The sequence below is a fragment of the Astatotilapia calliptera genome, chromosome 5 (genome assembly GCF_900246225.1).
Source record: "Astatotilapia calliptera chromosome 5, fAstCal1.2, whole genome shotgun sequence".
In the NCBI taxonomy this organism is placed as follows: Eukaryota; Metazoa; Chordata; class Actinopteri; order Cichliformes; family Cichlidae; genus Astatotilapia; species Astatotilapia calliptera.
The window spans coordinates 29,046,218-29,069,294 of NC_039306.1; the positions used below are offsets into that span (position 1 = coordinate 29,046,218).

The 23,077-nt window shown below is 42.1% G+C and overlaps 1 protein-coding gene across 4 annotated transcripts; it reads left to right on the forward strand.

Moving 5' to 3' along the window:
- The first annotated feature begins 2,834 nt into the window (after nt 1-2,834).
- pfkfb4a (6-phosphofructo-2-kinase/fructose-2,6-biphosphatase 4a) lies at nt 2,835-22,379 on the forward strand. Of its 4 annotated transcripts, none has more exons than XM_026168717.1 (14): nt 2,835-2,997; nt 10,349-10,465; nt 10,599-10,695; nt 10,788-10,854; nt 10,956-11,030; nt 11,107-11,163; nt 11,244-11,365; nt 11,475-11,682; nt 11,798-11,944; nt 12,034-12,138; nt 12,721-12,850; nt 17,999-18,061; nt 18,158-18,222; nt 19,818-20,611. In XM_026168717.1, exons 1-14 carry the CDS (start codon nt 2,943-2,945, stop codon nt 19,875-19,877), a joined length of 1,368 nt encoding a protein of 455 aa, XP_026024502.1. In that variant the 5' UTR covers nt 2,835-2,942; the 3' UTR covers nt 19,878-20,611. The 4 variants fall into 4 exon arrangements, with proteins under 4 accessions (XP_026024502.1, XP_026024500.1, XP_026024499.1 ...); XM_026168715.1 differs by lacking the exon at nt 19,818-20,611 and adding an exon at nt 21,372-22,379 and having other exon boundaries at nt 2,836-2,997; XM_026168714.1 differs by lacking the exon at nt 2,835-2,997 and adding an exon at nt 9,090-9,387.
- The last annotated feature ends 698 nt before the right edge of the window (nt 22,380-23,077 follow it).

The window sequence follows — 23,077 nt, forward strand, 5'->3', positions numbered from 1 at the left end:
CTTATGTGTCACTGTGGTGATAAAATGCTTCCAGTAAATTGTGACTACAGTTTCTCTTTAAAATACAACCTTAGCAGGGAGAAAGGAAACCTCTTGGGTGAATCCACTTCACATAGATGCTAAGATTTTCCACGTGGTGGTTCTAAACACGCTCCTAAACTTAAAATAGAAGTTTTCGTGTGACAGACACGTTTCCTGTGGATGTGGCAACATTTTTCTTTTTTTTTGGTATTGTGTATTTCAGGCTTTGTCAGGCTGCTATTAATAGGAGCAGCGAAGTAGTTCTGTGGGACGCAGCCATCTGACATGTCATTCAACTGCAAAAGGTCAAAATTTTCATGTTTATGATTGCAACCTTTAGCCCACTTTGATCATGTGATGCCAAGAGTGTTAAGGGGACGCTGATCATAAAAAGCTACTTGGCTTTTCTGCCTTTGGGATGTTGCCGTACTGTCAGCAGGACTGCACAGCTCTTCTTCGGGCCTCTGTGAACGTAAGAAGTTTAGAAGTTCTGAGAATAAAACAATAAAGTCTCAGCTTTCCCCGAGTGAAATATCACAGCATATTCCAAAGCATGTTTTTTTCCTCGTGACGAATTAGGGGAGGGAATGTTTTGTGCTAATCGCTCCATAATACAGAGACAAGTCCAGTCCTGATGTACCACTATGTCTCAATTACTAACATGATGTTGACATAACAGTGTCTTGAACACTTCCCTTTTTTTGCGTAATTCCTCAAAAGCAAAGGATTTCAAACCAAAAGGATGACAATAAAAAAAATTAAAGCATGCCTGCTTAAGTTAGAAGTCTGTTTCCTCAGTGGGGGATCACAAATTATGTCTTTCATTGAGTCATTTGGTTGCTGTTATCAAACACAGTTTTTTAAAATGTGGTTATCCTGGTGTACTGTGAGAGGTTTTGGGTGCGAGGCTAACAGCAGGAGCATAGGGTGAGTGGGGTGAGTGGTTTGATCTCTTTAGCCTTTAGGGAGGAATGTGCTGAAGGTCGGTGGAGAGTTACGTGACTTTCCACTGTTTCTATTCCACCCCGTCATGAATAGTCTGTGTTGTACGTGAAGCCTCCCGAGTCCTGGTCGTTTCCGTTTCCACGTGTTTTTCTGCCCATGCCTCGTCATTTCCCCGGTGTCGTCCTATCTTATCTTTTCTGTGTGTTTGTATGCGAGGCTGTCTTTATTCTTTATTCACAGATCTGCATTTGCAGGCTCCTGCTCGACAATTAGTCTCACCATCACTATTATAGTTAAGGGTATCATCATTGCCACCAAAATAGCCTCAAGTCCTCACAGGCATGTCACATGATGCTTATATTATCTCCAGAGGGTCACAGTGCTTGGTAGCTCAGTGCATGTGTGCTTCGTTTCATAGCATTGTATGGAAGATCGGAGAATTCTTTACTGCAGCTATAACTGATACTTAGATGCGCCTTGACTTCATTTTTTTTTCACAATTGTTGTCTTAGAACTTTAAATAAATTAAGTTGGGTTTTGTCACAGAAAAATATGAAAAGAAGCACAAAAATAAATGTTAGTACCATTGGAACCACGAGAATCTCTCCAAGATCACAGGACACCGTTTGGTGTGATTCATCTTGCACTGATCATACTGCACACATCATATTTTGTAGTCTTTCTTCCATTCTTTCCGTCACAGGTGCAATAACTCTCCGAAAACTATTTTATACCAGGAGTCTTCCTGTGTGTATTGTCCAATTAAACGCAGCAGAACTGTAAACAACAGGCCTCACCAGTATTGGCTGAGTTACGTCAAGGCAAGGAGGAGCAGTCTTCCTGCGCTACAGAGAGCAAGTTCTGCAAGTATGACAGCTCCTGGAAAGCTTTTAAACTTTTTTTAAAAAAGGATTTGGCTTTCACATTCAGCAGTAAATAAGTGACATGGTTCAGTTTTTTTTAGTATTATTTGAGCAGAATATTCTATATGGCTAAGTAGGATAAAGAAATTTTAGAGCACATTCAGCATACACTGGATGAGTTTTGAGTTTTTATTGTTATGGTATGAACTGTGGAGGCCTGTGTAATTGAATGATTCTTTCTTGAACTGTGCATTTTATAAGCCAAAAGTGTCACGTGAAAGCAGATGAGGTGAAGCCCCAATAAGCTGCAGTGTTGTGGTCCCAGAGGTGCAGACGCTGTACCCCCTGAGCTGGATTGAGAATCAGTTTTACTGATAGTATTTTTTTTTAATTAGAAAATAAATTTTACTGTAAGTGAAATTAAGCCATACAGTTTGGTTATAACCATACGTTATAGTAACAACAAGCCCATGGTAATATTATAGTTAACTGTAGCTTAGAGAATCGGACTCAAGAGTACAGTGATTTCTGAGTGCATGGGCCTGTGCAAGTCCAACACAAGTCAGACCTGGGAAAGTCGGCTTCCCCTCATATATATGACTGTGGAACTTAATAAAAAAAAAAAAGGTCATCGCCTGGTCGCGAGACTGGCTTTAAACCATGATCCCACTGAAGACCTGCAAACAAAACCAACGTACTGCGCGTTTATGGATATTTCCCAAACCGGTTCATGATATATATAGGTTTGAGTTTATGCTGTGCAGGTATTTTTGTTTTGTTTTGTGTTGTTTGTTTTTGAATGAAATACCACATCCCTGTCAAAGTTGGCTGCCAATCCAGTCCTTCTTCTTTTGCTCTGCCTGTAAGGGTTGGGCTGGTAAAGACGTTCCGGACAGTCTAAACGTGGGTGGGGTGTAGGAGGGTCATAAGGCAGGTAGGCCGCTCTTTCATTATACCCATTTTTGTCGAAAGCCGTCCTCCTGACTCCAGGTTCCCGCATACGTACGCGCGCGCGCGCACATCGGGGGTGTGTACAGTGAGCATCAGTGGCGCTGGCTGCTGTTGGACGCACGTACACACCGCCAGGCACTGCGCTCCATCAGACGGACGCTCATGATGAGAGGCTGCTCCAGCAGGTCCAAGCTCTCGCAGAACCAGGACAGAGCGGGTAAGAGGCGTCGATTTCCACGCTCCTCGGATCCGTTCGTTCAGCACTTTGAATTGTTCTCCTTTAACAGACAGACAGCGTAGGACGGCGAGGGGCAGCCCTTAAAGACGTAAACAAGAGTCGATGCCTGTTGGTGTGCTGGCGCTTTCACCTTTACCCTACATAACGGCAGCTGGCGACAGTCTCTGGGTTTTTCTCTTAAATAGTTGGCAGACTTATTTGGAACAGCAGCAGCTTCACAGCTACTGCCGGGCGGGTGTTTTAGAGCTGCTGCTAGAATAAAATAGATTTTAAAAAAATAACAAAACGACAATGTTAAGATTTGGGCGCGTGCGTGCGACACATCTTCCAGGTTATTGGTGTGTGCCATCATCGGGCTGTGATTGCTGTCATGGTCCTACACTGATTCCTGTGGTGCTGCTGGAGAGGCTGATGGTTTGCGTTTTATGGCTGTTTGTTGTGACTGATCAGATGCCGCTGCGATGTAACCGCAGCCTGTCGCTCGTGTCTGCTTCATCCTCGATCGTAATAAGCTTCGGGCTCCCTCACACTCCCTGTACGGCCAATGCCGACTTTACTACCAAGTGTAATGTTAATGTCCACTACTATGTTAGGAAATGACTTGTCCAGTATGTTACAGGCTACAGGCGGTTAGCTGCAATCAGAGCCTGACAGCTGCTGGGAGGAGGAGGAGGAGCCCGGCTCAGCTCCGTTTCCTGTTCATGTTCTCCAGTGGAGCTTTTTAAGACGACACTGAAAAATGTGCGAGAACCTCCTGCCAAGCAGGAGTGTCAGTGGAGGATTGTCAGTGGCTGATTTCTCATAGGCCGTGTACAACTTTATGCAAATATCCTTCATCTGATGTTCTCTAGCTGACTTTTACGCAGTTTTGCGGTTTCTGTCAAAACTTTTTGCACTGCAGCATGTTTATTTGACAGATGAAAATATAAAAATAAACCACGAGTTACTGTGCCATTTCTTCGTGGACCTGATGAACCTGACATATATTATAGTCTACTAGCAGACAGGGAATTTGAGCGTGTAGGGCCTATTTAATTAGAAAACCTCCATCAGAGCATATTTAGGTCAAGGGCCCTGTTGCTACCCCATCACGATCGACTCTGTGCTCCAAAATAGTATAACTATAACGAGAGGTGGGTAGGGTAGCCAAAAAAAAATTGTACTCAAGTAATAGTAGCAGCACTACCTCAACATAGTTTTACTCAAGTAAAAGTAAAAGTAGCCGTTCAAGAAATTACTCGAGTAACAGTAAAAAAGAATTTAGTTTAAAAGAAATGCTACTTTAGTACTGTGTAACTGATCATAACATCTGATTTAATGTTTAAAAATGAGATAATCAAACAGACACAAATATAAAGTTTAGAGCAAATGTTGGTATTTGAAAGACTGAAAATCAAAAAACAACAACGACTTGACATAAACTGTAGGTTTGTGTCAGTGTCTCATGCATTTTTGATTAAAATGTGTTTATTATTCATGCAGTGAAGTTACACTGAGTAGAGTAGCGAGAAATGTTTCTCAAGTAAGAGTAGCAAAGCTTCATAATAATATTACTCAAGTAAAATTAAAAAGCACAGTGCAGTAAAGCTACTCCTAAAAGAATTTTTTCCCAAAGTACTCAGGTATATTTAAAAGAGTAAATGTAATTAGTGACTACCCACCTCTGATTATAACACATAAGAGTGTAAAGAGCTTTGAAAAACATATTAGGTACACCAGTGCAGTGATGTAAACTTTTTATACAGGTCTGATCAGGTCTGCATACGTTCTGCCTTTGTGAAGCTTTCTGTGTTTAGTTTTTATGTTTAGTGCCTGTGTGGTGTGCTAAGTTCTGTGTCCACTGCAGGGGTTTTGCACTCCCCCAACTGCTTTACTCTGTTCACCTGAGATGAAGAGCACATGACCTAACATATTATTGTGCATATATGACAAAATTGGACTTGCAAAAATGAGTCACCAGTGAGATGTGTTTTCAGGCTGGTGAGTTTGATTCCAGTAGCAAAGTTTAATATACTCATAGAGTGCAGACTTACAGATGAGGACAGATGGAGTGCAATACTGCCATCTCATGGACATTGTCAGGGAGTGGAGTGAAGTGTGTGAGCATGTGGGGAAAAAAGTTGTTTGCCATATAAAATGTGAAAGAAAAGCAGATATTTTTCACTTTACGTTTGATGTAGTGCAAAAACTATGGTTGAGTCAAGTTTCTAAGTAAGCCTCAGATTGGGACAGTGAACATAACAGCAGAACCCTGAAACAGAAATAGACATTATTAATGTTGCCTGTAACTATCTACACACTTTTTTCTGGTCTTTTTGGACAGGTCTGTTTGTGAGTATGAAAGTAGAATAAGTGGACTCTGACTATGACTAATGAGTCGAAACTCAAAGCAGTGCTGTGGTGTATAATCCCACATAATACACAGTGTCATCTTGTTGCTCCACACTTTCAAGAGTCAGGAGGAGTCAGGAGCAGCAACTAGTCATGGCTATCTCTTGGCCATGACCAGGCTAGTTGCTGCTTCAGGACTATTTACTGTTATTTTATTACATTTTACAGACACATACATTTGAATCGGGAAACACCAAACCCCTGTACTCAATTAAAACGAAAACGTCTTTCCTAAAGACACACACAAAGTGTTTTTCCTGCTGACTAGACTTCTGTGAATCAGGTCAAAGGTTAAAGGTGGAAAGAACTATGCTGAAAATGTGGTTGCCAGGTTGGACAGTGATGAGAGGAATGGATAAAAGTGAAAGCACCTATTTGGCTACAAAGGGCTATTGAGGTCCATTTAAAGTAGAACTTTTAGGTTTTCATTAGTGAGTTTATGTAGAAGTTCAAAACCTTAAAAGAAGAAGAAGAAGAAAGAAAGGAAGACAGCATGACTTTTACATACCTGATGTCTAGGAAATGTGTTGTTTATCAGTACTCCGCTGAGTGCATTTGAAATACAAACATGATATGGTTTTATGTGATAACACATATTGTTGAGTCTCCTAATCATCATACATACGTTTTTTCTTATGTTTGTTTTAAGCATTATACATTGGTTTATGACCTTTCAGCTAAAAGTAAGCATTTGTAATTAGTCTTTTCAGCATTAATTGCTTATAAAATGGGTTCTGACCTTCATCTAAATCTCATTTATAAACCCAACTAGAGTAAATAAACAACACGTGATCACTTGACCTTTATGAACGCACTCACCATGTAACCCGGACCTCTGGGGTATGACTTTTCCAAAAGCTACCTTCAAGCATTCCAGTTAAGGATGTAAACCTGGAAATGTGAGTTAGGCTGCTCTCCATTTAAATACAAGCAAACAAAATTTGTGCTGACAAGGTCTGCTCTTCTCAAGAAATACTAGTTGTGTAAAGCATGCTTCTGTTGTGATAGCTTTTACAGGATCTTTGTCAAATTGTTATTAAGCTTTTCTAAAGACCTGGGCATTGATTAGTCCACAATAAGGCAAACTATACAACTAGAGAAAATTCAAGACTGGTGATCCACTCATTTTTTTTTCTTCCGTCTGTCCCGTTTGGTCCTTTTGCATCAGAATTATTGTCTAAAGGCAAAGAAAGATGCCCAGTAGATTTACTTTACCAAATGGACCATCCCGGCCTTGCCGTATTGGTCTATTTGATTCACCTTTGCTTTTATTGTTTATTTTATTTTATTTTCACTTGCTACACACGGGACAGACATGACTGAGGGAAAGAAAAGGGAGAAAGAAAGAGAGGTAGGGAAAGAAAAACAGCGGGGAAGAGGAACGGTGATAAAGGGCAAAAAAAACCCCAACAAAACAAAAAGACAAAAAAAAATACATATATCAATCACCTGGATCACCTGTTGAGAAAGAAAAAAGAGAAAACAAGCAAAAAAAAAAAGAGAGCAACATAATAAACAACATCATCGCGATGATCTATGTGAATATAACAGTAAATACTAAGTATTGAATATTATTGTGCAGCACGTAGGATCGATAGCTGGTGATCCACTCTTGAGGAGTGAGTGTCCTGCAAAGTTTACACTGGGGGCATCGCATGTACTCCTGAAATAGGCAACAAAGTATATAGTTTAGAGAAAAGGTAGTATACAGTGTTCAATGGTAACCTTATTGTCCCCAGTGGGAAATTGATTTGCAGTATGTCCACACATGAAACAACACACACACACACACACACACACACACACACACACACACACACACACACACACACACACACACACACACACACACACACTCAAAACAGCCCAGAAAGAACAGCCCAAATGTTATCATCAGCAAAGTCCAATGTCCAGTAGTGATGGCAACAATACTTATGGTTTAGTGTTATTAATCATCACAATAGCAGCAGGTATAAAAGGCACTCTATGTCTCTTGGTTACTAAGGTTACTAAATCTGGTCTTATTGGTCAAAGACAAATTACCATGCCAAGCAATGATACAAAACATTAAAATACATCCAATAAAACTTTTATAAAAAAGGGTCATCATTTCAGAATCTCCTTAAAAAGTACGGTCGTTATTGGACCTTTTTCACTGTAGCATCAAAATGTGACTCAAAGGACAGAACCTTATCAAGAACAACCCCTAATTACTTAAAACTATCCACCAGTTCAGTTGCTGCACCATGTACTACTGTTGGTGCAGGATGGGGGGATGGCTTCCTGAAGTCAATTACCATGTCCTTACTTTTCAAGCTGCTGATCTTTAAGAATGACTGATCACACCAAGAAGCAGACTCATCTACAACAGGTCCAAAAGTCTAAAATCCCACCAACAAGATTAAAATCCAGTTTAAACGGGTTAAGAAGTTTATAAGCTAAGAGATGTGGCTGGATAGTATTAAAAGCTGAAGAAAAGTCAATAAATAGGAGCCGAGCATGCGCTTTGGTCTCATCCAGATGGCGATATAGGAAATTTAATAAAATAAACTAACCATAGCATCATACAAGGCCTGTTACTGAAAGTATAATTATCACTTATTAATAAATGTATTAATTAATGAGTATTGGAGAAAGCATGCTATGAAAGAAACCAATGGAAACAAAGTCTAAGTTTTCCCTCCGCTGATGTTACGCACTGCTTTTGGGACATGCTGTGGACAACAAAAATGATGACAAGAAAGCTGAAGTTGTGGAGCAAGGCAGATGCCAAACTTCAGTACCAACTGTGAAGCACAGTGGTGGAAATCGTGTTTTGAAACTCCTTTGCTGTCTCTGTGCCTCTGTGCCTTGCAATTACTGAAAAAACAATGAATTCAAAACTGTATCAAAATGATTTATGGCAGAATGTCAAAGCAGCCCTTCGTTATGTAAAGCTTAGGAGAGGTTGGTTGGTACAACAGTGACCCAATGTCACTGTGAGCACTTTAAGCCAATGAGATGCTGCTGAGGACCATTATAAGAGGACCATTAGAATCAAGACCAGCCAGAAATATTTTTGAGCTTAAAACTGTTATTTAGAGATGGGACAATGCAAATGTCAATGCTGCTATTGGTGCTGGATTGAAACTATGGCAGTAGGATTTACACTAGTTTCTATCCTCTAGGTTCAGTATGTAGCGCACTGATTTATTTATCTATTTATTTATTTATTTTGTGGAAATGAAAAAATAGACCTCAAATACTGCACTATAAAAGTCCCTGAACCTTTTTGTGTTCACTGTCACATCCATTTTATTTCTCGCCTATAGCACAGTGAAACAACAGAAGTTGACTCAAAGCGTTTTGGAGTTTCAAAATACACGAGAAGCTGAAAGGTGTGTCATTGTGGAGAGTAAACGTCACAGTGATTTAATTGTCATTAAAGCGTGTTCATAATTTGCAAACTGATCGTGATGCATGTCATAAATCATGACACCCTGCTCCCTGTTAAATACGCTGCTTTTATAGGTTAACAATATTGATATCAGCAATACTGGCCCCGTAATTATTTGTTATGGGGTAATCGGTGTAATTATGCAACGATTGTGTTTTGTGGTTGCGCAAAACATATAAAACTTACGTTTAATCACAAAATTGTTTTGCGCCTGTGCTGTGATCATTACGTCCAACTGCCGGTTGTTGGTATCGGCAGATCGGGTCACGTGACAAGTGGCACAGAGAAAGAGAGAAAAGAACGCTCGTGCCGTCTCCATCCCGTCACACCAACGCGGATGAAGCACCGGTCGACTTCAGAGCAGCATCACGGGAAGAAGCCCCGTGTTCCTGCTGCCGCCGCGGCAACCTCCACCTCACCGCAAGACGGAATGGAGGACAAAGCAGCGACAAATCCGCGGGAGCTCACGCAAAACCCCCTGAAGAAGATTTGGATGCCGTATAAAAACGGCCTTCCTGAAAAACACATTTGTCAAAGGAAGGGTGCGTATGACGTGGCGACAACAGTTAGCTTGAATATATAACGTTTGTGGTCATATGAGTATCAATGGTTGTGCTTCACAGTTTCTCCGGAACCCTTTTTTCTCTTCCGCGTGCGCGTGAGCGCGTGTGTAGAGGCTTCCAGTCCGCCGTGAATAATGAGCGCTGGGTCAGTATGCATTAATATCTGTGTGGCAGTAGCTGCCGTTACCGCGGGGAGTACAGTTCACAGAGGTCAGACGTCTCTCTGCTGCAGCAGCCATCTGGTTCGCACGCTTATGTAAGGACTCACATGATGCTCGCCGCACATGAAGGCTGCTCGTATCGAGGAGAAAGGACTGGTCCGAGGGATGACCCTCTGTGTCGACCGCCGGTTGTAAACATGAATTGTATCCCCGCAGTCATGCGGCTCATTCGCCGTGTGGCTGTGCTGCTGAGTTTTACCAGCGCGCCGCAGCACGGTCAGGGTCTCCTCACTGTGGCCTGACTCGGAGAGGATTATTGGAATGAGCGGAGTTTAAAATAATGAGCATGTGGCCAGTGGTTGGCTGCTCTCTGGCCCAGTCACCTGTGTACGCAGTGGCTCAGTGTGCTGGCTTTCTCCAGATGTCTGTTGCAGTAAAAGTGCTGTTTCACTAGACCCCCGACACATCTTGCAGCAACTGTGACCTCTGTTATACTTCTGTCTATCACTCCACGTTGTCAGGGTGGTGAGACTTTATCAAGATGAACGATATCAGCACCACGCAGGCGCACACATTCTGATAATGCCAATCTAACGTTCAAATTATATCTTTATAAATTGTGTAATATGAAAGATAGCATTTTGGAGCCAGTCTCCTAATCTATCCCCAAACCTGGTTGTTGACAGTCTTGATTGAGTAACTGTGTGTTTTTAAATTTGACTTTCGTATTGTAAGGGATCAGCTGCGGACTGAAGCTTCCTTGATCTCTTTCATTTCAGTATGTATGACCAACTGTCCCACACTCATTGTTACCGTGGGCCTACCTGCCAGAGGGAAGACCTACATCTCCAAGAAGCTGACCCGCTATCTCAACTGGATCGGAGTGCCCACCAGAGGTACATGTGCCATAGAGTTGAACAGAGTGTATCAGATTTTAGTAAAATTATGCACAAGAGCAGAAGCACCAGTGAGAGTGTTTTGAGTGCAATTATAATAAATAGCTTTTGCCTCCATTTTTTTTCTCTTTAGAGTTTAATGTTGGACAGTACAGAAGAGAGTTTGTAAAGATCTACAAGTCCTTTGAGTTCTTCCGTCCGGACAACGAGGAGGGGTTAAAGATCAGAAGGTAAGGGTGCTTTTGGCATCATGCTACCTTAACAAGTTATTTAATCACTAATTATGTAACATTTTATGGCCGATTGTCTGTGATTTTCACAGAAAGTGTGCTTCAGCGGCATTGAACGATGTGCGGGAGTACCTCACAGAAGACGGAGGCCAGGTTGCGGTGGGTCATGTGTTAATTATCACACAGGCTGAGATATTTTCTTCAGCTCAGATACGGGGTGCAGTGCTAAAAAAGCTCATATAATGTGTGTGTTACTACAGGTGTTCGATGCAACAAACACTACCCGAGAAAGAAGGGAGACCATCCTGGAGTTTGCGGAGCAGAATGGCTTTAAGGTAACCTGGCGGGCTCAAAGTGAGGGTTCGGGTTTTGCTGGCGGTCACACTGATTCTGTCTTCTGTCTTCCTTCAGGTGTTCTTTGTGGAGTCTGTGTGTGAAGACCCAGATGTCATACAGGAGAACATAGTGGTGAGTGTCTGTGTTTGTTGGCACTGTTTTGACTCGTTAGAAGATGCAGGGCTCACTCCTCTGCTGTTGCTCTACTTTAGCAAGTGAAACTGGATAGCCCGGACTACACCAACTGCAACACAGAAGAAGCAGTGGAAGATTTCATGAAGCGGATTAAGTGCTATGAAAACTCGTACGAGACACTGGATGAGATACTGGACAGGTGAGGTGGAACCTGGTGATGGTGTGTGTGTCCCCATTGCAAAACTATGGGAGTAACCGGCTTAAAAAACACATTTTCTTATTGTATTTTATCTGTGTTCTCCCCTCAGAGATCTGTCCTACATTAAAATCATGGACGTTGGTCAGCGGTACTTGGTCAATAGAGTGTTAGACCACATCCAGAGCCGGATTGTCTACTACCTCATGAACATCCACATCACACCCCGCTCCATCTACCTGTGCCGCCACGGGGAGAGCGAGCTAAACGTCAAGGGTCGTATCGGAGGAGACTCGGGTCTGACGATTAGAGGGAAGGAGGTACAACGAAACTTTACAATCAAAGAAAAAATGTCTTCTAAACCCTTACCTGTCTTCCTCCTGACTGCATGAGCTATTGTGAAAATAAATAAAGGTTTTGTTTTTCTTTCTCCAGTTTGCTAAGAAGCTGAGCCACTTCATCCAGGAGCAAAACATTAGCGACCTCAAGGTATGGACTAGTCAGATGAAGAGAACCATCCAGACAGCCGAAGCCCTCAATGTGCCCTATGAACAGTGGAAGGTCCTGAATGAGATTGATGCTGTAGGTGGTGCTCTCTTGGCTTCTGCACATCACTGTTGACTACCTCTTTGTGCTTCTGTGTTGAAGTTGAACCCGTATGTGCATTTTAGGGTGTGTGTGAGGAGTTGATGTATGAGGAGATCCAAAGAAACTACCCTCTGGAGTTTGCACTAAGAGACCAGGACAAATATCGCTATCGCTATCCAAAAGGAGAGGTCAGTGGTTATTTTTTAACATGTGGAACATTGCTAATGCAGACAGGATTTTCCTTTGTGGGCATAATGAAGTGCTCTTTTTCTTTCTGATAACCACAAACATGATCTAATTTTATCTTAATGGCTTCTGGCAGCCTACTCTGTGCTAATGAGCTTCAGCTTCTCAGACAGTATCGGCTTAACACTAGATCACAGTAAACAAAGGCTTCAGCATCAGTGTGTGTGTGTGTGTGTGCCAGATATATTTGATCAGGTGGTTTGAGGTGCCTGCTGGTCCTTTCTCACCTTTAGTTCATTCCATTACCTCTCCATTAATCTGTAACAGGAAGATGGATATGGGCATTAGCTGGTTGCCCAGTCGGGCGGTGACATCATGCTTTCGGAAATGTCGTTAAAGCCTATGTTAGTCTACACAGCCTGTATGGATTTTCCATTTGCTCAGATGTCATCCTGTTCACCTGTGAATTAATTACTCTGCAGGATGTGTCAATGTCAAGTGGAAGTCTTATTTTACACATTCAGTTTTTTATATTGTTTTGGGGATTCGCACGATTGCCTTTTCCGTTGTTTTGTGCCACTCAGTCCTATGAGGACCTGGTGCAGCGGTTGGAGCCCGTCATCATGGAGCTGGAGCGGCAGGAGAACGTGCTGGTCATCTGTCATCAAGCTGTCCTGCGCTGCCTGTTGGCATACTTTCTGGACAAAACAGCAGGTCAGTTTTCAAACTGAAATGTCAAGAAACCTGAGAGGTGTAAGAGAAAAATAATTTTAGGAAACACATTTTAGTGTAAAACACACACAACATTTTTATTGTAGATCACGTAGATCCTGGAGCTATCTGCTCAGTTTCATTTTCACATCTATTGAAGGCAGAGTGATAGATGAATTATTGTGCATGTCCGGTCCCCGGCTGCTTCCGCAGCTTCACATGCCAGACTAACTTTTGTGCACCTCACAGACCTTCTTGGTTGGGTTAGAGTCTTTTTAACTAAGATGCTGGATGAGAGGTTTGTGCGCTGACGTGTTTTGCATAAAGCTCATTTTTCAAGTGAGCAGTTGGAGACGTACGTGGCTCACTGACCTCATTTCTGTTTTTCCTTTATTTCAATAATTCCTCCACTTCAGAATTCTTCACTGTGTCACTGTCTCACACTCACACTGTACTTGAGGGGTATTAAAAACTGCCATATTGTATTTAGCGATTAATGGGTTTTTTTCACCCCTCCAAAATAACGATCCATGATGAGTTTACTAGCAGACGCTGTTATTTTGAAAGTTACCTTGCTGTTAGCCAGATAGTTCACGATATCATTAGCAACCTCTCATGAGTGCAGCCTGTGACAGCAGTCTTTGTTGTGAGGCGGCACAAACTAAACTGCAGGTCCAAGAACATGGAGTTGGAGTCCATCTGCTAGAAAATAATAATAATAATAATAATGGATTGCATTTATATAGCACTTTTCGGGGCCCTCAAAGCGCTTTACAATTCCACTATTCATTCATTCTCACACTGGTGGAGGCAAGCTACAGTTGTAGCCACAGCTGTCCTGGGGCAGACTGACAGAAGCGAGGCTGCCATATCGCGCCATCGGCCCCTCTGGCCATCACCAGTAGGTGGTAGGTGAAGTGTCTTGCCCAAGGACACAACGACCGAGGCTGTCCGAGCCGGGGCGTCAAACCGGCAACCTTCCGGTTACAGGACGAACTGCCAACTCTTTGAACCACGATGGCCCCAAAGAAAGCAGAGAGAACTCTTGGCTGGAAGCAGTGCTTAAACAACGGAAAAAACACAAACTTTGTCCTAAACCTCTCATGTTTAACTGTTTTCCACTTTTTCTTTGGTCATTTTAGCCTTTTTAGCCAGGGTGAAGGGAGTATCTGCCATCAAACAAGAGGACAGCCGCATGTAGCTATGATGATTGTTTGCTAGTTCACCTTACATGCATTAATGTAATAACGTGGTTAGCCTACTCAACGTGTCTTTTAGACCCCATTCCTACAAAACTGCTCAAAGAAGTCCTGCCATTAATTAATTCTTCGATCTTAAATATGATCAACCTATCTCTAATAATCGGCTATGTACCACAGGCCTTCAAGCTGGCTGTAGTTAAACCTTTACTCAAAAAGCCATCTCTAGACCCAGCAGTCTTAGCTAATCATAGGCCAATCTCCAACCTTCCTTTCATATCAAAAATCCTTGAAAGAGTAGTTGTCAAACAGCTAACAGATCATCTGCAGAGGAATGGTTTATTTGAAGAGTTTCAGTCAGGTTTCAGAGCTCATCACAGTACAGAAACAGCTTTAGTGAAGGTTACAAATGATCTTCTTATGGCCTCTGACAGTGGACTCATCTCTGTGCTTGTCCTGCTAGACCTCAGTGCAGCGTTCGATACTGTTGACCATAATATCCTATTAGAGCGATTAGAACATGCTGTAGGTATTACAGGTACTGCACTGCAGTGGTTTGTATCATATCTATCTAATAGACTCCAATTTGTGCATGTAAATGGAGAGTCCTCTTCACACACTGAGGAGTTCCACAGGGTTCAGTGCTAGGACCAATTCTGTTTACATTATACATGCTTCCCTTAGGCAGCATCATTAGAAGACATAGCATACATTTTCACTGCTATGCTGATGACACCCAGCTCTATCTGTCCATGAAGCCAGATAGCACACACCAATTAGTTAGACTGCAGGAATGTCTTAAAGACATAAAGACCTGGATGGCCGCTAACTTTCTGCTTCTTAATTCAGATAAAACTGAGGTTATTGTACTCGGCCCTGAAAATCTTAGAAATATGGTATCTAACCAGATTCTTACTCTGGATCCATTACCTTGGCCTCCAGTAACACTGTGAGGAACCTTGGAGTCATTTTTGACCAGGACATGTCCTTCAACGCACATATTAAACAAATATGTAAGACTGCTTTCTTCCATTTGCGCAACATCTTTAAAATTAGAAATATCCTGTCTCAGAGTGACGCTGAAAAACTAGCTCATGCATTTATTACTTCCAGGCTGGACTACTGTAATTCATTATTATCAGGATGTCCAAAAAACTCGCTGAAAAGCCTTCAACTAATCCAAAATGCTGCAGCAAGAGTACTGACAGGGACTAGAAAGAGAGAGCATATTTCTCCTGTTTTGGCTTCCCTTCATTGGCTTCCTGTTAAATCCAGAATTGAATTCAAAATCCTGCTCCTCACATACAAGGTCTTAAATAATCAGGCCCCATCTTATCTTAATGACCTTGTAGCACCATATCACCCTATTAGAGCACTTCGCTCTCGCTCTGCAGGCCTACTTGTTGTTCCTAGAGTATTTAAAAGTAGAATAGGAGGGAGAGCCTTCAGTTTTCAGGCCCCTCTTCTGTGGAACCAGCTTCCAGTTTGGATTCGGGAGACAGACACTATCTCTACTTTTAAGATTAGGCTTAAAACTTTCCTTTTTGCTAAAGCATATAGTTAGGGCTGGACCAGGTGATCCTGAATCCTCCCTTAGTTATGCTGCAATAGACTTAGGCTGCCGGGGGATTCCCATGATGCATTGAGTTTTTCCTTTCCAGTCACCTTTCTCACTCACTATCTATTAATAGACCTCTCTGCATTGAATCATACCGTATTTTCACGACCATAAGACGCACTGTGCTAAAAGGCGCAGTCTCAGTTATGTGTGCCATTACTGTATTTAACACACACATAAGGCGCACTGGATCATAGGGCGCATACAAGTACCGTATGTGTATTTAAAAATAAAGCGGGAGCAAACCTGAGTTCGGTACCTCACTCACATTTTTATTACCAGTAATCGTCATCATCAACAACACACAAGCATACATACATTTATTTAAAAATAAAGCAGGAGCAAAACAAAGTTTGGTACTCACATTTTTATCATCAATCAAACCCATCGAAGTCCTCATCCTCTGTGTCTGAATTGAACAGCTGCGCTAAATCTCCATCAAACATGCCAGGTTCACTTTCTTCACTGTCAGAGTCACTTTCCGTGCCGTGCGGCTCCTCGGAAATGATGCCGGCTTTTGCGAAAGCTCGAACAACAGTGCCAGCAGCCATGTTAGCCCAAGCAGCTACAATCCATTGGCAAATTGTGGCGTAACTCGCCCGGCGCTGCCTTCCACTCTTAGTGAAACTGTGGTCTCCATCGGTCATCCATCGCTGGATGCGTTTGTCGCCGATGTGTTTGCTGCAGTAGGAGCGGAAGATGGCCAGCTTTTCCTTATAATCCGCTGGAAGTTGCTGCGCTACCGTAGCCCTGGTCCGGATGGAAAAATGGCACCGTTTCATAAAAAGTGAAAGTGAAACTGCTTTTAGCCGAATGGTGACCGTCGAAACGCTTCTCCCGCTCGTTCTTTGCTCGATGATCGCCTTATGTCCGCGGAAACTCAGCTGCGTCTTCTTGACCTGTCGGAGCTTGTTTTCCAGCTTCCTCTACTTGCGAACCATCGATTCATTAACCTTAAATTCTCTCGCCGCTGCTCGATTTCCATGTTCCTCCGCGTAGCTGATGGCCTTCAGTTTAAACTGTGCTTCGTAAGCGTGTCTCTTTGCCATTTTCAGGGTTGTTAAAACAACGATGTCCTGCATAACGCACATACCTGTTCTTTTATACAGGTATGTGCAATAAAGTCAACGCACACACTTCACCCTTTAGCGTTCTCATGGTGTTCTCTACTACGTCCTCCTTACAACACAAAGGGCGCACTGCGCTATAGGGCGCGCCGTACTTTTTGAAGAAAATCTAAGACTTTTAAGTGCGCCTTATGGTTGTGAAAATACGGTATCTGTTATTAATCTCTGTCTCTCTTCCACAGCATGTCTTTTATCCTGTCTTCCTTCTCTCACCCCAACCGGTCGCAGCAGATGGCCGCCCCTCCCTGAGCCTGGTTCTGCCGGAGGTTTCTTCCTGTTAAAAGGGAGTTTTTCCTTCCCACTGTCGCCAAAGTGCTTGCTCATAGGGGGTCATATGATTGTTGGGTTTTTCTCTGTATCTATGAAGCGCCTTGAGGCGACTTTTGTTGTGATTTGGCGCTATATAAATAAAATTGAATTGAATTGAACTGAAACGTAAATTAGCTACTCACGCAGAGAAAAACGGCTGCTGCCACCATCATCCGTCATCATTTCTGCTACACTGGCAGGGCTAGGGGCCAGGACTCTCCTCTTCGTGTTTTTGGGGGATGTTGCATAACAGGCAACCCACCCGCAGTAGATGCGCTCGGTGTGAGGTCTCGCAGCAAGCTATCAAATACGGCGCATTTCTGGGCTTTTTAAAAAAACGCTATGCGTCGCCAGGTGTTTCATCGGATTTGAGGTGTTACCTCCTTTGACAGTATCACAGTATCAGCTTAAAGCACTTGTTGCAGGCTGCTGAGTTTGCATATTTTGCTATGAAGTACAGCCAGACTTTTGACCGCTTCGCCTTGGACATTTTTAATCTGTAGCTCTGCTCTAACAGAACGTACGTACCTGGCCCCGCCTACTATCCTCGGAAACGTAAAATGATTGGCTAGAATCTAAAGTGTATCACAGCTCAGGAAAAAAAAGCACCGAAATGTGCGCTGCTTTTCGGTCTGGTTACTACCGTTTATGTCAGAACGATGGCACCGGACACCGGTACCCATCCCTATTTGGACCCATTCTTTATTCATCACAAAATACTTGTTTACTACCTGATGAATCATATCTTTTATTAATTCATTTTAAAAAGTGCGCATGTGACTCCTTTAGCATGCACATGCACGAGTACCTGCTCCCACTATGAAAAGAATGTAAATATGTGAAAAGCACTGTGTGTACTTATACGGTGGTGCTCTAATGAACTCATCTTTCCATACAGAGGAGCTTCCATATCTGAAGTGCCCACTACACACGGTGCTGAAGCTGACACCGGTGGCCTACGGTAGGTCCGCTGTCGTGCCAATGTGCAATGTACAAACTGAATATACATCTGCTGCCACATAAACTAATCAAACAAACCTACTTTCTGCACGCTTAGGCTGTAAAGTGGAGTCCATCAGCCTAAACGTGGATGCAGTGAACACGCACAGAGAGAGGCCAGCGGTGGGTAGCATGACACACACACGCACACATTAAACAGACACATACAGCAGAGCCTGCTTTCTCACAGGTAAGGTCGCTCACTGTGGTGCTCCTTTCTGATTTCCATGCTTTCGTAATCGATGCAGAGCTGGCTCGTTTGGCAGATCCTGTGTTGGTTACAGACAGTGTTGGTCAAGTTATGAAAAAAGTAATCAGTAACTAATTACTCATTACTTCCCCAAAAAAGTAATCCCGTTACTTTACTGATTACTTATTCTCAACGGTAATTAATTACTTAGTTACTTTTTAAAAACACGATTTACAACCTGAATAGCTGATAAAGCGATATATCTTTCAGCCCAATTCTACTTTTTCTGCATAATCCATCATACAAAATGTAATCAAATGGAAAAGTCTCTTTATAAAACTTGTTTTATTAGTTTTAATCTTTTAACTTTATGCATCAAGCAAAAATTAAATTATCTGCACCATTCTCTGACTTGAAGAAATTAGTTTAACATTTAAACCTGTTTTCTACACATTCCAGCACATAAAATAAAATATTTTTTGTGTTTACACTCACTCTTTCAAATAGATGCAAGTAAAACACAGCAGAAAACAAATAAAATCAAAGACTAGCAGTCCTGTTGCTCTATTTTCACCTGTATAGCAGGAGTGGCATAGGCGGAGGTTTACCCTGGTGCAGGTGTGCCGCAGCGGTCAGTTGAAGAATCCGCGAGTTTCTCTGTGAATTTCCCATTACATCGTACTCGGTGCTTGTTTAGGGGTTTTTTTTTTTTTTTTTTCGCTGTAAAAAGAAGTTTTCTTCCCACGTACCACGGACACTAATGTTTTTGTCACTTTTTATGGAATCAAACTCAAAGTAAATGGTAAATGGTCAGTACTTCCACGCTTTAAACACTGCACGCTCATACTCTCTCCCGCACTCGATATATGATCCATTGTTGATCTGCACACAGCTGTTGCCACGAACGTCATACTCGCTTACGTCATTGTCATGAGACATTCTCGCAAAAAAATCACGGTTTTAGTAACGCAGCGTGCTTGCGGGAAAGTAACGGTAATCTAATTACCGTTTTTGCAATAGTAATCCCTTTACTCGTTACTTGAAAAAAGTAATCAGATTATGCGTTACTGCCCACCTCTGGTTACAGATTAATGAAACACTGACTAACTGCTCTTCACATTCTCCCTCATTTCCTTTAGATAAATAGTCCTCCAAGTGGACCATTTTAACTGTTTTATTATTATTATTTTTTCTAACAGGAGTTGATACTGAACAGCGATGAATTCTGCATAACAAATACTACAACAGTGAATGTTTTATGCTCTGCGTGTGTTTTATGGTTGAGCACTTACATTATTTTATTTTTTAACTTTTGAACTAGATTGGCAAAACCATAAATATGTGCATACAGTGGTTTTCATTTCTTCTTGATGCTGTCACACAAGTGGAAAAACAGATAAATCCTTGAAACCTTAAACGTGATGCATTATTCCAAGTCGTTGACATGGTGTGTGCCCAGTGGATTTCATGTCTCCCTTGTGTTTTGATCCCTCCTCCTTTTTGTCTGTTTTTTTTTTTTATCAAACAGAACGTAGACGTGTCGCGGATGTCAGAGGAAGCTTTGCTAACAGTGCCATCTCACCAGTGAGGCAGTACCCTCCCCTCCCAACACCCCCAACCCTCCCCCCTCCTTTAGTCCTTCATTACCCACACAGAACCCTTCAGATGCACAGTGTACCTTCAGGGAAAAAAAATCCCTGACTGAGTCTCTTTCCACTCTTCATGTCTTCTGTTCTTCCTTCTCTTGTAATAATAAGATGTGATGATGGTGGTAATCGACTGGAATCCAGTTTGTAATTTTTCATTTATTAATCCTGTCACGGACCTTGTGACAAGCTCATTCTCCTATTTTTGGAGAATGAATAAAAAAGCAAAACAATCAAATGAAGGTGTTTTTGAGCTGATGCTGTACTCCCGACTGTGAAACAGTGACACTCCAGCACCTTCTGAAGTGCAGTCAGTGAATACGTTGTTTATTTGATTCTGTCTGTTGAACTGATTTTTAACCACGTTAACTTTTAACGGTGTGCCATCACTTTATATGTTTGTAGATAGCAGTCAGGAAACTCTTAAGGTTAGCGCTTTGTGACGTAGCCAAGTGGTGCAGTTTCTCTATATTTGCACATAAACTCTTGCACATAAGCTCCTGTTTAATTTGTTAAGATGTCCTAACACTGTCTAATGAAAATGCTGGAAATATGAAATTATACTTTTCTTGTGAAACAATGTGAAGACTCTCACAGTGTTTTTCACATTACTGATCAGAACTAAGAGGAAGCTATTTCTGTTGACTGTTTTTAAATAAACTACACTTCCATATCATGTATCTTTATCACACTCTTTTTGTGCTTCATTTTAGAAAGCATGGCATGAATCTGCTTCACTGTTTGATATTAATGAATTGTTAAAGACTTAAAATGACTTGGGTGTTTCTTACTGATATCAGAGGGAGATCAAACAAACGCTGGAATTTCCTTCGTATCTTCTTCTGTGTACACATGAAACGTTCAGTGCAGTGCAAACCAGGAGACTGAGATTTCTCCTGGTCATTCATATGCAAAGACTCCACTGGGGTGAATAGCAAACAGCTAAACAAAACGCTCACTGTGCCAGTCACAGATTTCTGTCTGCACTGACTTAACAAGGCTCTCTGATTAAAATTAAACAAAATAAGAGGAAATTTAAAAAAATCACATTTAAAGTAAAGAAAAAGTAGTAACAAGCATTTTAGGTTAGTCTCAGGTGCTGCTGTGAGGTTTAGAGAAACATGTAGTTACCAACTTCCAGACACCAATTACTTGGCAGTCTGCTCACGCCAGTGACTGTCATGGTGATGGGGCTCTCCAGATGGTGCCTTGGGCAAAAGAAATGCAAAAAGTCGTAGATGGAAAACTGATGGAAGAAGTTGCAGCAGCAGCAGACAAAAGCATTAACATCCACTGACAGAGAGAAAAAAAGGCTTTCTTGTTTTTTTTCACCCCAGTAAAAGAAGAGTCCTTGTTTTGGTGACTTGTGATAAAAGTGGGCTTGTGTTGATGTATATTCACTCAGGACACTGACGCTGCTGCATTCCTTCTTCCAGAACGTGAACGTCCAACGTACGGCTGAAGACGCCTTGCAGACCGTCCCTCCTCATCTCTGATACCTCTGCTGGCTGGAACCCGGTGATGCTGAAAGCTGGACCTTTCCCCTTCCTCCTTTTTCTTCCTTTTTTTTCCACCTTTCCAAATGTGCACAACCTCCTCACACTGGTGACCAGCAGGTTAATGTGTCTCCTTCTTCCTCCTCCACCAGCGCCATACACACGCACACATTTCTCTGTTACCCCTTGTTTAAGCATATTTTTTTGAGGAACTTGCGAGTGTCCGGGCCTCAGTGTTCAGCGGGCCCTCGGCATCGCTGTTCCAAATTATTTATGAATCAAAGTATTGTCTTGCACAGCAGGGAGTTAAACGCTTGGCTCTCACAGCAGATTCCTGTCTGCCTGTTACTGTACTCCGTGTGGTTTCATTGTGTTGATTTTGCGCAGCAGTAGCACTAACACTGAAAGTTACTGTTTTGTGTCTTGAAGTATTAACCCTGTGATATTTTTTTTTCCCGCTCCATGTTTTTGATATGCAACTGTAACGTGCAGTCATTATCGGATGTGAAGCTGTATTCAGTGATAATGTGCACTTTGTAGGCTGCAAACCTACTCGGACAACAGCTTACTATTTTTAAAGTGCTGATTCAGTAATAGATTAAAGGACTGGGTCGTTCATTTTTAATGGTAAACAAGTAGCCATTTCATTTTGTAGGGCTGGCTGGTGTAATAGCTTTCCTTAGCTATGTGGTGTACTGTATCTGCTTGTACAGTGTCAGCTGAAACTGATGTTTTATGTAAATGATGATTCCACACACGACGGGCCTTCAGTGAAATACACTCACATGCTTTCACTCATTTCTGTGGAGAACACATCAGAGCATTAAACATGCAAAACAGAAACAAAGAACACAATATTAGCTTGAAGTTGGTGTTGTGGGTTAAGATTTTAAAAAAAAATGTACATCCCAACTACACAATAATAAAGATGTTATTTTTTTAAGCCAACCACTCCAATCTGTCTTCTCACTTGAGATTTTTGTGACTGCATACCTTGTGATGGGTTTCTTTATGAGGGTTTTGTGCAGTACTGTTCGTGTTGTGGTTATTTCTTGATAATGGGATTATTTGTGGGCGGCGCGGTGGTTAGCACTGTTGCCTCACAGCAAGAAGGTCCTACGGTTGACTCCATCATCTGGACGGGGCCTTTCTGTGTGGCCAACATGCTGTGCAGTGTGTGCTTAAAAATTTTAAGGAAACTGATTTTCAACTGGACTGAAAATCAGTGGCAACAGGTCTCCAGGAGTGAGGGAGCCAAATCAAAAACGTCAAATCGTCAATATGTACGGAGGTGTTTCGGAGAGAGGTCCAACAGTGAGTGCCTACAGCCATCTGTAAAACACTGTGGAGGGGCTGTCATGGTGTAGGGTTGCATTTCAGCCAGTGGTTTTAGAGATCTTGTTAAAATTGATGGGATTTTAAACAGATTAATCAGATTTTGATCAACCAGGAAATACCATCTGAAGATAATCTGATTATCAACATTGAGCAGTGTGGGATCATCTTTGATGTCCTTCAAGAAGCCTGCAGAACTATTTCTGAAGACTCATTTAAAAAATGACAAGAGAGCTTACCTAAAAGACACCAGGCTGTGATTAAGAATAACGGTGATCAAATCAAATGTTGACTTACAAGCTGTTCTGCCT

Coding starts and splice junctions, on each gene's coding strand:
- pfkfb4a (XM_026168714.1), top strand. CDS start 9,183: ATGAAGCACCGGTCGACTTCAGAGCAGCATCACGGGAAGAAGCCCCGT. Junction 10,855..10,955: donor AAGACGGAGGCCAGGTTGCG/GTGGGTCATGTG, acceptor GTGTTACTACAG/GTGTTCGATGCAACAAACAC. Junction 11,366..11,474: donor CTGGATGAGATACTGGACAG/GTGAGGTGGAAC, acceptor TTCTCCCCTCAG/AGATCTGTCCTACATTAAAA.